General features: G+C 39.3%; 1 protein-coding gene across 19 annotated transcripts in view; it reads left to right on the plus strand.

Moving 5' to 3' along the window:
* The first annotated feature begins 499 nt into the window (after positions 1-499).
* Positions 500-15,353, plus strand: part of KCNMA1 (potassium calcium-activated channel subfamily M alpha 1) — a 514,017-nt gene continuing 499,163 nt past the window's right edge. For all 19 annotated transcript variants that reach the window (XM_074874548.1, XM_074874549.1, XM_074874557.1 and 16 more), the window contains exon 1: positions 500-1,174. In XM_074874548.1, coding sequence (XP_074730649.1) covers positions 854-1,174 — 321 coding nt within the window. In that variant the 5' untranslated portion in view covers positions 500-853. The remainder of the gene's footprint in view (positions 1,175-15,353) is intronic.

Raw genomic sequence — 15,353 nt, forward strand, 5'->3', positions numbered from 1 at the left:
TGCGGGCGCGGGGCCGTCGCGTCCCCCGGCGGCAGCGCGGGAGGGGCGGGGAGCCGGCGGCGGCGGCGCCTCTGCGCGTGTGGGAGCAACAGCCTGAGCGACAGCCGGGGCCCTGGAGGGAGCTCCTGAAGGATGGGCGAGGAGGCGGCGGCAGCGGCAGCGCACGCACAGATGGGCCAGCGGAGGATGAATTAGGAGCCACAGGAGGCTGCTGCCGGCACCGAGGGGGGAAGAGGAGAGGAAGGGGCTGGACTTGGAAGAGGAGGAGGAGGAGGGTGCGCGGGGGGGACTGAGTATCGCTAATAACAAGTTAAAGACTAATAACAATAATAACAGACCACCTCCGGGAAGATCCGCGGCGGCGGCTGAGGGATCCCCGCTGAGGCCAGCGGGGTTGCAGCGCTGGGTATCTTGGAGAGACGCTCCGAGGCATCAGTTTGTGGTGGTGGTGGATGATTTTTTTGGGGGTGGGCGGGGTGGGGGCTGTGTATGCGGGAGAAGGAAGGGGTGGGAATCTGAGGAGGAGACTACCTTTTTATTATTATTTTTAATTTTTTTTAATATTATTCTCGCCGTACAAGGAGGACGCTCGGAAATCACCGGCCTGTCGGCTCCCGAGAGGGACCCGGGGATTGTGCCGTCGCTTTTCTTCATCTTCTTTTGTTTGTTTGGTTTGTTTGTTTGTTTGTTTTGCTTGGGGTTTTTTTATTTTTATTATTATTTTTATTTTTCCGCTGAGCAGCGGCGGCGGCGGCGGCGGCAGCAGCAATATGGCTGGTGATGGGTTTTTTGGGGGGCGCTGGCGGCGGGAGGAGCTCTCGGAAGCCCCTGCGCGCCCGGCTCGCTGTTAGCTATGGCAAATGGCAGCGGCGGCGGCTCTTACCCGGGCGGCAGCGGCGGCGGCGGCGGCGGCGGCATTAGAATGAGTAACAATATCAACGCCAACAATCTCAACACAGACTCGTCCTCCTCCCCCGTCAATGTGCCCAAGATGGATGCGCTCATCATCCCGGTGACCATGGAGGTGCCCTGCGATAGCCGCGGACAGCGCATGTGGTGGGCTTTCCTCGCCTCATCCATGGTCACTTTCTTTGGGGGACTGTTTATCATCCTGCTGTGGAGGACCCTCAAGTACCTATGGACTGTCTGCTGCCACTGCGGGGTCAAAAACAAGGTAACTCCCCCTCCCCTTCCCCTCCTGGTGCCGGTGATGGTGTGGTGCGGTGGTGGTGAGGAGGAGTGGTGGGAGCCCAGCCTCGCAGACCAGGACACCTGGGCGAGGGGCACTGGCGGAGAGGCCGTAGGGCCGCTGTTGGAAGGCAGCACGCTGGCTGCTGTTGTGGTAGGGTCGCCACGGGCTGGCGGGAGCTGCAACCTGGGGAGCGTGGCTGGAGGGGTGAGGTGTTAGGTGCAGCCTTGAGACGTGCCCCCCTGTCCCCCCCTCTTTCTCCCACTCCACACAGGGACACACTCGTTTTCATCTGGTGGCACCAGAGTTACACCTGGTTGGTGTCTGCTCGCCCGTGTGGCCAGGCACACACTGGCTTGGTGGGACGGGGCGGCTCAGAAGTTGATAGGCACCCCCGGGACCGCCAGTGGTGGTGGGCTGGGACAGTGTTTTTGCTGATCTCAACTCTCAGTTCTCTTGTGGAATGAGAAACTGTGGCAAAATTGAAAAGGTAAACTTTTCACTCAAGTAAGTCTTCTTAAATCTAGTTCCACTCCCCGAGAATCCTTGATGCTTCTGTTTGATAAATTAAATGTAGCTATCTAGAGGTATTTAGTGCATTCATAAGTAACACACTAGGTCGGTGTTCTTTTAACCTAAGTGTGAAATCTTTGGGGCAACCTCTCTGCCCCTTCGATTTTTGCATATTACCAGTTGGAAGAAAGCGTAGTACGTGAAGTAAGGTCAGCTCCTGGTTTGAAGGGTCTCTTTTCAAACCAAAGCCAAGAACTTGCTCTGGTCCAGACTTTCATTTTTGTTTAAGACAAATGGGATAGAAAGTGTTAAGACTCCGTATTTGTGAAAGTAGATTTTGACAGACCCCAAAATAGACCAGCAGCTGGAGTTTCTCCCCTTCCCTTTTCACATTTTTTGGATTACAAATGGAATAATATCTGCTTCAGTTATTCCTGGCACACAGACACCCACAAAAACACACACACCTTTTAATATATGGTTGCTAGGTTGCTGGCTTGCTTTGACGTACAGTGAGCAGTCTTCCCCTTTCTCCCGTCCCCTCCCCCCCTAAACACACTTGATACAGCACATAACTCAGCTGTACGAAGGATCTAACACTTAGGGGAAACCAGAAACAAAGTTAGAGTGTGAGAAGTTGCAGCACTTGTTTGTGTATTTGGGTTTAGCGAGGTAGGCGTCCAGTTCGGGTTGCCTAAACAAACCTTTGTGTTCCAGTTGGGAGTAGAACAGTTACAGTGAACTTGGCCTATCTACAGAAGTAGTGATTTCTAGAGATAAGGAATAAATAAAAGCTTTTAACTCAACCTTAAGCTTCAGGAAACCTACCAGGCAGTATCACTTCTCTGTAGGCATTTTTGATTTTGTTCAGTACCTAACCTGAACTTGCTTAGAGAGGTGTTAGCCAGGTATGATGACAAAGCTCAAATCAATTTGCGATAGTAAGAGTGTCTTGTAAAATACCATTTTCTACAACAGTAAAAGGCGATTTTCAAGAATGGGTGGGTAGTTAAGGCTTACCTGTGTGGGTTTGGCATTTTTCTCTCCACATGATGGTGCAAATCTGCAAGGGCTATCAGGGATCTTGAAAAAGGAAACCCTACAGGTTATCACCCTGTGCTTCTTTCCTTGAGAGAATGAAAAGTTAGAGTCTTGTACACAGACTTCTTACGCATAGTGTCTTGGTGGGTATTGGTGGTCTGATAGTCCAATGTTGGGCCATAGTCAGTTAAAGCAGATCATTCATCTCTTAACCAGTACAGAAAGGTATATCCAAATTGTCTTTAAAACCTCTTAGGTGCAGTGCATCAGTTTGCTAAATAACAGGTATCATCGAGGGGTTCCAACACTTCCAGTCTGAATGATTTGACATACTGTGGCTATGTCAGGTTATAAGATTTGAATTTATTTTGTGTTTGAGACCTGAAATATCTATGTCCATGAATATCAGTCCCTGGGGCAGGAGGATAAAGGACTCTGCAGGTAGGGGGAGATAGATGTCTCTTTTTAGATTGTATTTGTTCCCCTTGTAAGAGCTTTCAAGTTCTTCTGGTGAAGAAGAACTTTCAAGGGCTGATCCTACATTCCTTTCATGCTGAAATGGGGAATTGGAGGGAATTCTGTGTCTGTAAGAAGTAACTAGTTATTACAAAACACTTTTCTAGTATTTAAGATAGAAAGGCTAACTGAAGTAACAACTGGAAATGTCATAAACTTTGCTGTTGTCAAACACATGCTTTGTGCTTCATGGTAACTCAGGAAAGGCTGTCGAGGCTGCAGGTGAAAAATGTGAATGCATGTGTATGCTATGTCGACTATATTGGACCTGCTAGCAAAAGCAATTTTACAAGAAGTAGCTCCTCCTACTGCAGGACTGAAGAAGTTTTCTGCATGTTAGGACCTTTCCTTCCCTGTGCTGCCTCTTCTGCTGCTCCGCAGGTTGTAGCGGAGTTGGGTTATCCAACGTCATCACACCATCTACATAAAGAGTGGTCCCAGCGAGTGAGCTAAAAGAAATCTTTATCACGTCTATTTTCTGTGGCTTCTTATTGAATAATTCCATATATATGTGAATAAGTCACAGTTACTGTGCTAACACCCATGTCCATATATGTTATTGCAAGGAACTGCAGAAAGTTTCAGTTTTTTTCCTGCTTTATTCTGAGCACAACATTGTATTGCTCAGATTTGTCAATGATTGTCAACTTTTTTTTGGGATGTAACACTTTTTAATGGCTGCATATAAGGATTTAGAATGTGGTGGGGTGTTTTTTTTTTTTGTTTTTTTTTTTTCTCCCCTCCCTCCTTAACTCATTCAATTTAAGCTTGGAATTTAAAACCAGTTATAAACAGTTTAACACTTTGTGGTATGAAATTTCGCTACAGGTTTTTTTTTTAATGGAGATAAGAAATTCAAGATCCTGTAAGTCAAGAAGATGAAGACTTCTGGTAACAGAATGATAAGTGTTGCCCCTTAAAATTCCATATCCAATTTATGTTATTGTATATGAATAGAACATTAATATTAATCATGTACTAAAAATAATTGCTGAAGTTTTAGGGTTTTTATGCCTCACACTTGCTTTGTGAGATGACATTTTAAAAAATCTATCTAAAAGAAAAATGTAAATCTTGACCTGTGTTGTCAGTGTTTCAGTAATGTGTGAGTGATTACAACTGAAGCCCTTGTATTCCTTTATTTTAATATGGTACATAATTTTAGATGTAATTCTGCCAAAATTATCTACAGTCATATAGCAGAGATTTAACAAATGCTGTTTCTGTCCTCAGTGTTTACATCTACATTTTTAAGAGTACTTAGATATTGTTAAAGAACTTGTCTGCCCTTTGCTTTTTCTTTGTCCCTTGACCAACTCGTTCATGTTTGTGTATGAAAAGTAGAATGTGAGATTGAAATTCGGTGGGCTGGGCTCTGACACCATTAGTTGCTCTTGTTTCTGGAAGTAACATAAAAATAAAAGAAATATGCATGGTAAAGATCACAGTACACATACTGGCTAAACGTGTATTATACGTAGTATCTTTTGATTATATGGATCTGCTACTGCATTTTCTATGCTCCGGAAGGGCATTTTCTACTGTCATTATTTTATACTATATTTTGGCTTTGAACAATCTCTTAAGAAGAAGGAGCCATGGAGTGAGAGAGCGCAAGTTTGGGGCACAGCCAGCGCCTGATGTTGGCCAGTGCAGAATGAAGTGAAATTTGTACCCTCTTGAACAATGTGATACTGGACCCTGTATCACTGTTCCTTGGTTCCCCAGAGTGGTACCCCTTATGTACCTTATGCCTTCAGGGCTCTAGCAGGTAGAATGTATCTTTCTCGCTATGCTGCTGTTGGAGTGATTTCACTGTTTTGAAGAGATTTTCCTCCCCATGACCCAGGACTTGTACACATATAAAATGAAATTACATTGTGATTATAGATAGCAGTTGCTAGCCTGAAATTACTAGGCATAATAGTCGTCTTTGATATTGGTCAACATATTTTTGAAATTTAATGAATTAAATGGTGCTAGACTTGGTCAGTAGCAACCAAGAAACATTCCCATTTGTTTTGAACAGAAAAATTACTTTTTGCTCAAAGTACAGTATTTGCAGAAGTGTTCTTTGAAAAGTTCAGAATTTTCATTCAGACTTCTAAGGCCTGAGAAAATATGTAAGTGGAAAAATTTAAGTGTTCCCTAAAAGAACTATTTCTACCAAACTGGCTCTCATATAGCTAGGTTTGTTGATTTCCTAGCAACACCTGCATAAACGTCCTCGCCAAATAAAATTAAAGAAACAAACTCAAAACAAAGCATTGTATGCTGAGAAAAGTATGAGGGTACATTGCAAGGCGTGTGTGGACACATAACGCAGGAGATACCTTCATTTAAATCTGTATGTGGAAACCTCACCTTGACTCTCTCGAAGATGTACGGAGCAGAAGCATATGAACAACTGGAAGGCTCAAGGGATTAAGAGTGGACTGTAACACATTTCGCTTGTTAGTCACATGTGCAGCTTGGCTCCAGGCACTGTGTCATTCCTGTCTATCAGGTGGTCTGCTTGTAATTACTCTGTGAGGATCCTGCTGGACAGGTTGCCAGCTGAGAGGTAGACACGGTGGAGAGGTCAAGGACTGAAAGAAAAGGTTCTCACAGCTCTTTGCAGATGGTGTTCCTACAATTGAAAAAGACACCGGTATGGAGAGCTGTGTGCTGCTGTTTTCCACTCTGTGAAAACGACACTTGCGGCTCTCTGGAGCTCCTAATGGATTTCAGATTTTATAAACACATGCTAAAATTGATTATACATGCAGAAAAGAAAATGTATGGACAAGGATTTAAGCTGTAAACAAACAATCTCAACCAAAATTTTATTTTGATGTAGTATCATACTTATTTTCAAGGCTTTGCAACACATATGTTTAAGGAGAAAATCTGCGCTCAGAAAGAATTTGCAACTCTCACACGTTTGCAAATCTGTAAATTCTGGTTGGAAACCATTAGATATCACAGTTTTTTTCCAGTTTAGCTCAATAGAAGAAATGCCTCTAATAGGGAACAAAAGCTTTTAAATAGCAATGATGTATGTACACAGTTTTGATGCAGTGGGATTTCTGAATGCAGAATGAGGGCAGTTTATAGCTGAAAATTTAGAGTGCACTAGTCCTAAGTATGATCTTTTCAGGGACACAATCTAATGATTATAATTGAAAACAGCAATGATGGTCCATGTATATCTTGTATTTTTGCAAGAAAGTGGATTGTGGATCTTAGTCTCTGAGTGTCCTTCCTGGGACAAATCCTAAAAAGAAGCAGTAACCTCTAGTCAGCAGGCAAAATACAGAGACATGGTCAGTGTTCCTTCAGGGACTGGCTCTGCTATGCTGTGGAATCCAACTCAGATTGGCAAAAGTTTATGTGAATTTCAGGGTGGGCCAGTAATAATTCCTCAAGATCAGGCTGTAGTTCAGCAGCAGTGAGGCATTCTGTAGTATGAGTCTGTAGGGCAGCGGTTCCTGAGAACCTGGTGAGACATAAAATAACTCTAGACAAAATTAGGGGATGAGGTATCCTTTATGTTCTATTAAACATACCTAGTCACATTGCATAAAATTATGTATTTTGCATGTATGAAAATTATTGAATTATCAGAAGTCTGAGAAGGACACAGTGGAGGTTTTCTAAGGGAAAGATTGGTGAAACATTATGTGTGGGTGTTAATAGTTAAAAAATATTTTTCTCCCCCACATAGCATTTCAGTGACAAAAGGAAAGGGACTGCACTTTAAAAAGCTAACATAAAATGCTGTGTTTCTGTAATGAGTTCATATGCCACTACACGTTTGAAGGCTTAGAATCATAGAATCATAGAATATCTCAAGTTGGAAGGGACCCATAAGGATCATTGAATACCAACTACCTGTTCATTGTAGGACTGCAATGCCTGACTCTTCCACCCAGCCTGTGAAGTGAGTGCAAAACTCAGATCACAAGACTAGACTGGCATTTATGTCAACTTTACACAGGCTCAGTACACAAATTCCAGATTAGACCTCATGGCTTGTACGTGTGAGCACTTTGTCTGTGGCACATAGGTCATCTTGGGTGACAGCAGAAGGTGGAAATCCAGCAGAAGTTTGTTAGCACTTTTACCAATAACATAGCTGGATGAATTAATGAGAAAGGAAGATAGATACCTATCTTCTGTGCTTGTCAGAGATGTATTGGTCAGGAAAGGCCCATTTTGAATACTGATGGTATTTATAGTCTGAGAATACATTGGGTTTGCATGTTTGAGAGGAACACTTTATTCCCATATATAGTATGCATGGTTCTGTTTAAATGAATGTGCTGTCACTGAAATGTGTTGAGTTCAGTTTGCTTTGAGATGATATATTGCATGTATTTGTTTGAGAGTTACAGAAACGGAGAGTGTTATCCAAAGCCTGTTGAAATAGAGGGAGACAGTCCTAATAACTTCAGTGGTTTTGGACTCAGGCCTAGATGTTCACAGTGTTCTAGATGACTCTGATATTTTTTAAAAAATGATTCTTATGTTAACATTTTAAGCTTTTAAAAGCTTTTTTCTTTTTTTGTAGTGAGGTGTATTTACTTGGCTTGTGGCCATTATGTCTGGGATTTCAACATTAGAAACATAATATTTAAAAAACACACAAGGTATGTTTCCATTCCAGTCAAGACTTACACCTTCTGCCAGGCCCCCCTTGGAAATCAAAATCTGAGCGCTTGAACTGCTGATAATATCCTATCATAGCGTCTCTCCTGCAAGCTGATGGGCAACGGTAAATACTGGCTCTTTTTTTTGAACCGCAGTAGGTGCACATTTAGTGGAACTGGCAAAAGTCCCCTGCCCCACGGATCACCTGCAGGACAGAGATGCATGTGCAGCTGCAGCCCTGAGTCCTGGACATCCCTTTGCATGTTCTTAGCTTCACTACCTAACTTAAATGTCATAACTGCTAACATATAGTGGAGAAAAAACCCCAAATCTCATCACCAGGCTGGAAGAGTGTTGAGAAGTACTGTAACATCATCAACAACTGCAGCATAACACAACAGCTCGGCCGGAATTTGAGTGGCTTGTTACTCTATAACTGTTAGATACAGGTCTCCTGTGTTGCATTTTATTGCTCTTTATATACGCAGGAATAAATTTATAATACAGTTTTGTTCCCCTTTGTTCAAGAACTTAGTGACTGAATATTTGGCATTTTCTTTCTTGTTATATTTAATTCATTGTTCATGATGTCTTTTACATTTGTATGTAATGGTTTAGCCCTTATTAAACTAAAAAAAGTAACTGACTTTAAAATTGCTATTATTAATGAAATTAACTCTAGCACTGCTGGTGTTGGATTAATTTTCTATTTTAAGTATACGGGAAACATTATTACAGATACGTCCTTTTAAAAAACTATTTGGAAATGGTGACCTTAATATTACAAAAGTAAAGTGAAATATATTAGAGTGGTTCTTTGTTTAAGCATCTTGTGATTTTTTCTAGTATGAACTCTGCTAAACTCCGTTGTGATTATGCATGGATGTTCTGCTGGATGGAAATTACTTGAAACAGGTTACTAGCTTCTTTGACCTCTAATGGTCATAGTTGATGTAGAGCACTTGAGATGCTTTCAGATATGGTGAATCCTTTGGCTGCAAGTGATTTGACATCACTTTTTTTGAAAATGAGTTTGCTGATCAACAGGCAGATGTTGTGTGATGTTTTTACACCTTCTAGGTTATCGTACTATAAATATTGTTTCATTAGGAAGCTGATAAATTCAACTTGGATTTTAAGGACTGAAGTTAAAACCCCTCCCTTTTCCTTTTCCTTTTAGTCACAAGAACAGCCTTGTTAGTAGAAAATATTGCAGGGTCTGTCTATATGCGGTGCAAACATTTTTCCTCATGAGGGAATTTTTTTAATGCTTTCATTATACACTTCTGATAAATTGTTTTTGTTATGTGGGAAGTTTTTCCAGCTTTTTGTGTTAGTTTTCTTCTATTCCCAATACATTTATATCCAAAGATTTCTGATTCCTTCAGCATCAGAAACAGTGGACTGCTGATTTTATGTTTGCATTATTTTTATATCACTTAAGGCTCTCAGCTATAATGCATACTTGTTTCCTTGTGTCCTTTACAGTAATGTGATTTTTCTGCTGTCTGTGGGATAAGGTTATAGCCACTATTTGTTATGTTGTGATTTTTTTTAGAGAGACATGGATTATACACTTAAGGAATGATGTCTTTGATTGAGAGAGGGTCTGGTTTTTGGTTTAAGGACATACAAAATTTTACCTGACTAAATGCTAGTTTTCCTCCTTTGACTCTGCCTTACATGTGTAAGTTATGGTGTTGTCTTTTCATGAGTCAGAAGAGCAGAATTTGTATTATAGATCTGTTGTTCCTAAAAGAAAACAACCCTAAGAACTTAACAGTTTTGATATTTGTAAAAATAATTTTAGTTGCTTTGCTGGAATATATCCCTAGGATATAATAAAGTTAATTTACTAAAAGTGGAAAATGCTGTCCAAAGTGTGGAGCTTTGACTCTGCCTGTATGATTGAAGTGATAAAATTCTGATGTTAACTTAAATGATATGTATTGTAGGAAGAGCTTGGTATCTTTAAGTTGCCAACTGAATGATGCAATTCCAGGAACAGAAGAAAAAAACATTTGATTTTTCTGATTTCTAATTGATGGCATTATGTTTGTTCTTAAGTTATGCATAATTTTTTTAAAAAACCTCTATAGCAGTTATTTAGGTTAATATGTGAAACTCACGTCAACGCTTGCACAAAACAGCTCTTTAGACACCAAAATTTGTGCTTAAGATCTGAATGAGTTTGTTTTCAGAGTCAGTGATAATTTCAGATGGTTTCAGAAAGAGGTGTAATTGTTCTTGAAAAGTTATTTCCTTATTTAAATGTTTGTCAATGAACACAGCAGCTAAAATCCAGGTACCTTTTTTTTTTTTTTTATGTTGACATTACACATCCTATTCTGCACTTGAGTAGTCTTTATCTGGCTTCTCTTCTTCATATATAAACATAGGAGAAGGTACTACAATGTCTGTAAAGTTACACACTCTTTTAAAGCTCTTGAAAGCAGCAGTGTCTCTTGTGTTAACATCTGGTACTCTAATTTTAATTTTCTTTTACCTGAGAGGTTGATACACACCCTGAATCAAAAATATTTATTTCAAGCTGATTGTTCTTAGAAATAAGTTAAAAATAAATTTTCATGCTCCCATGTTGAATTGTGGGGGTAATCAGAACATATTATCATTTCTATGACTACAGTTGCTTTAATAAAGCTGTTTATAAACTTTTGCCTTTATTGACTGTCCATGCGATTATTTGTCTTTGGGTTTGTGTTCTTTCAAGTGAGAAATGCTAATGGCTTAAAGTGACTAGATCTTAATCTTGCTCCCATGCCAGTTGTGTACAAAAGTAAAATGTATCCTTATAACTGATTACAGAAACTATATTTAGAAACTTTCCTGTCTTATTAAAGAGTGGTTGAGTAGGAGAATGTATATTCATAATTTGTAGAGGTGGCAAATAGTTCCACCTCTAGGGTGAAGTGCTTACTTATTTTTTAAACAACAAATTAAACCCAGAATTTCATAAGTTTGTGTGTTTGCTTTTTATACACAAAGAAATAGAATATTCAGTTTTGAAATAGCTAACGTTTCTGCCTGTAACATCTCAAGGATACTGCAGAAAAAACTCCAGACTTGCATCAGGTGCAGTAAGAGAATAAAACTGCTGAGTTACTAATTGTTAAAATCCTTCCCTAATGATAAGCCAGGGTATTGCCGAGTCTTGTTAAGAGGTGGGTCATATCACGTAGTGAGTTGATTTAAGGGGTGTGGGTGGGTGTGCTGGAGGGTGGGGGGATGATATGATTTGATACAGTACAAAATGATGGTGGATAGAGTTCTAGGCTGTTATTCAGCACTTAATTGTGCTGTACCTGTGTGCTCTTGAAATGACAGGGGAATACCAATTTGGTTTAGAGATATACCTGTTTGCATGATTATTTCTGTGAAGGTGTCTGAGCCATATTATGCAGTTCACATCTACTTTATGACTTGGTATGAAGCAAAGGTGATGTAAACCATACCTGATCTGACCTGGTGCCTGTTGAAGCTAAGTTACATAACTTACCACTTTTTAAAAAACAAACTGAATTCATCAGAGCAAGTTAAGTGTTTTGGGGCAGCAGTATTTTTTATTTAGACTTCCAAGACTGGACTTACCATCCTGAGGTGATGGTTTGACAGTGCTAATAAATCCAAACTTTAAAGTCTGAGAGGAGACTCGCTGTGAGGTGCCTGCGCTGTGTTGAGGACAGGCTGTGACTGGCAGGTGGTAGTAGCTCCAGATCCTAAACCCTTACAAATGTTTTTAGAAATTTTTAGTGAGCAGAAAGGATTTCATAGGTAAAAGTTGAATACTGGGAAGTTTTAAAAGTGAAGTCAGTTCATTATTAGCATCCTAAATATTAATGTCATTATGTCCTTTGGTGAATATGGTTTGGTTCGATTCCACATTTTAGTTGGATGAGGAATGCACTTTTGAAAGTAAACTCTAACTTTTTTCAGAGTGGTTAGGTGGATTCCCTTCAGGTGAAACTATGTAGGAAGATGAGCTCCAGGAGCATACCTGATCTATTCCATCTGGTAAGGGCATGCAGTTCCCACAGCTGGGCTAGATTAGTCTTGAGGGTATAAATGCTGAATTACAGAGCATGTAGAGCTCTTTTGTTCTTTCTCCTTGGAAAGATTAGCTATGTTTTTAGGGAAGATCCCTGATAACCTTTTTGGTAAGCTTCTGGTGTTATTAATTTTCTTTTGTTTTAAACCAGCATACAATGTACGTATACCTTCCTACAATTGTTCTTCTAGAGAGCTCTTTATTTTATTATGCTATAACTCTGACTTCAGCATTAAGCTTGTGCTTGTGGGTTTTCTGTTTGTGCACCGACTGTACTGGCCCTTGCCGGCTGCCTGGGGCTGGCTGGCTGCTGAGGCCGGTGAACCAGCAGGCTGGCAAGGCTGATGCAAAGACTGGGACTTCAGATGACATTTTACTGCCTTAAAATGTCACAGGTGTTGGGCTGTGACAGAACTATTGATTAATGTCAGCATAACTATTCCAAAATTACATTTTTTTTTTTTTTTTACTTGGTCTGAGAATTTTGGTGAGTGTATGAAGTCTGTATGGATAAAGGTATTACTACTTGTCCTGGCTGATGGGAAGGAAGATGGGTTTGGGACAGGTTGTTTAAAGCTGTTGTTGCTTATTTGATCTAGTTTGAGACAACAGGTGATAGAGCTTGGTGCCTGGATGCTTTTCAGGGTGCTTTTCCTGTCACTGAGAGCTTGAGCTACAGAGCTTCTATTTTCAAGACATTTATTAGAAGTGGAGAGAAAGGTAATAATAGCTTCAATTAAAGGTAAAAGTTCTAGAAAAGCTTCTGGTAATATTATCTGACTTCTAAATATTGCAGCTCATGTATTTATATTTTCCCAGTAAAAAAATGTTTATGAACAAGAAGTAGAGGAACCAGTTTAAATGCCGGCTTTTTAGTAACGGTATTTCTCAGGTTGAATTGTCTTTTCCTTGGGACAAATAGTTTTGGTCTTGGGAATGGATTGTTTTCAGCAGTGAATGTAAGACTGTAGTTTTTGTTGGTTTGTAAAATACTCTTTGTATTTTAAATGGTATGTAAACGTAAGCTATTGTGTAACTCCTGTAGAAAAAGCATAATGCCCATGACTTCTAAAATTGATGGCTGTAACAGTTATAGGTAAATAAAAATATGCTCTGAGAGCTGATGGAAATGATAGTTCACTCTAATCTCAAAACAAATTCTGTATTGTAAGATCATAGCAGTGTTTTGGCCATTAATATCAGTGAAAATAGAGGTTTTTTCATCCCTGTAATTAGATTGATGTTGGTTCCTGGATATCTGCTTTTACATGACCATCTTATTTTGGTTAATTGGGCTCTTTTCTAATAATTCAGAAGAATATACTGTTGAACTAAAGTATTAGATCATTCTTTTCCTAAAAAAATTTTAAAAATCAATTATTTTCAATTAAAATACTGGTTTAATTCAGTGCAGATGCTGTAGAAAATGCTACCTTGATGTATTTAAAAATAAAAATAATTAGATTCTTTAGATCTGAATTATAGGTTGTTTCTGTTTGTTTTCTGTCCTCAGGCTTCTGATTAGGTTATGTAGTTTTGAGTTGATGCTCTTTAAGCACATCAACAGACTTTTGAAGGTTGAAAATGTGTGATTCTTGTGTAGTTGTGTGACACTTGAAGCGAAAATTTTATAAAAAAATTTTAATGTCAGGAGAGGTGCAGTGTTCCGTTATGGAGATGGGCTTTGGAGAGGTGGCAGCACTCTTTATAAGGTGGTTTGTGTTTCATATTGCTGTGTTTGAAGTAAATTTCGTTCCTGTACTGTGTGTCAGTGCTTCATTTAGAGGGCTGAAAGACTTGTGGGTTTTGTAGTATTTTCTGCAAGTGGGGAAATTCACTACTGGGGCTCTAGGCTATTGTTTTAAAATGTTCCACTCTATACAAGGAGTGCTGTGTATTCAAAATTGGACTTAGCAACTTAAAAGGTCTATCTGCACTATTTTTATTATTGTAGTATTCAGAGGCCACATGGTTTGCAGGCTTAGTTATGCCAGATCCTATTACCAGCTTTGACAAAGGGGTGATCCTCTACCTCATGCATCTTATGATCTGAAAGCAGATAATAAGGAGAAAGCCAGAGAGAGGGTTGTAAAGAACTGGTTTGCCCCAGTCCATATAAAGCAACCTAGTGATCAAGATAAGCAGATGATTTCATTAATGTACATCCACTCACCCCATTTGTTAGATTTATGAAGGGAGCATGGTTTGCAAGTCCGTTAGAGCAGTTACTATTTTTAAAGAACTACAGGTGGTTAAAACTTGCTGTACTGTATTAAGTTCCCTTCTTGAGGATTTATTTTTTACATAAGCAGAGAATAAAAGGAATTTTAAAAAATGCTTTATTTTGGATGAAATTAAATTTTAGCTGTAGTGTGTTGAGGAGCTTGTAAGAATAGGAAAGTAACACGGTGGAGGGAATGAAGATGAGAGTCAGTCTAGTTCAGTATGTAGTGTGTGCTATTCACCTTATCTATAAGCAGACACTGAATATGCCTGCTCCATTGCCATTAAAAAATCCAAACAGTTTTTGAGTGTCATATCCACGCTGGATTTAAAGAATAATGTTACTTCAGAGTCTAGGAAGGTTTCCAGTTAAACATATGCTTGTTGATTGTACTATTTTTAGCTGCTTTGAACAACATGTGTTCTCCCCAGATATTTATTTATGAATGTTGTATTCTGTTCTTAAAAGGAAAATCTCTGTCTAGATTCTTTTTCTATATCCAAGAAAGGAAAGAACTAGGGTTCTTGTCAGTGCTTTACTTCTTTGAAATCCTGGGAGATGGGGTAAATTTATTAAATATAAAATGGACCCATCTGGTAGTTCTAGCAATGCCAGGGGAGAACAGGTGAAAGAATCTGAGCCAGAATAAACATATAGTGCATTATATAACACATAATGTAATTTGTGACACATCACAAGCAGAAGACTAATCTTGGTGTTATGCTATTTGAGTAATGTTGTTTTTAAGTCAGAGGGTTAATATGATAGTTTGAAATGCTTGTTTCTGTTGCATTGCTGAAAAGCAAAATATTTTTTCATTATTAATAAGACAAATGTATTTGATCCATCCTGTAAACAACATAAAATTCTCTGTATGGGTTTGCTTGAAAATAAATGGGTTGACATAATTTGAAACAGAATGAAACAAAGTCAAAATAGTGTACCTGTCTAAAATTTGGAAAGCTATTATCCAAATTAAAAATTTTGCTCCCAAATTTCTGTTTGTGTAAGAAGAATACAAAATCTCTATGTAGGCATTTTTGTTGCCAAAATTACCTTGTTCTTTAAGTTCTCTGCAATACTTTCAATGTAGTCATTGCATCACTGGGAATAGGAATGTAAAAATGACTGTAAAAAATTGAATTGTATTGCCTGATTTGGGAGGCATGCAA

The sequence above is a fragment of the Strix uralensis genome, chromosome 7 (genome assembly GCF_047716275.1).
Source record: "Strix uralensis isolate ZFMK-TIS-50842 chromosome 7, bStrUra1, whole genome shotgun sequence".
Classification (NCBI taxonomy): Eukaryota; Metazoa; Chordata; class Aves; order Strigiformes; family Strigidae; genus Strix; species Strix uralensis.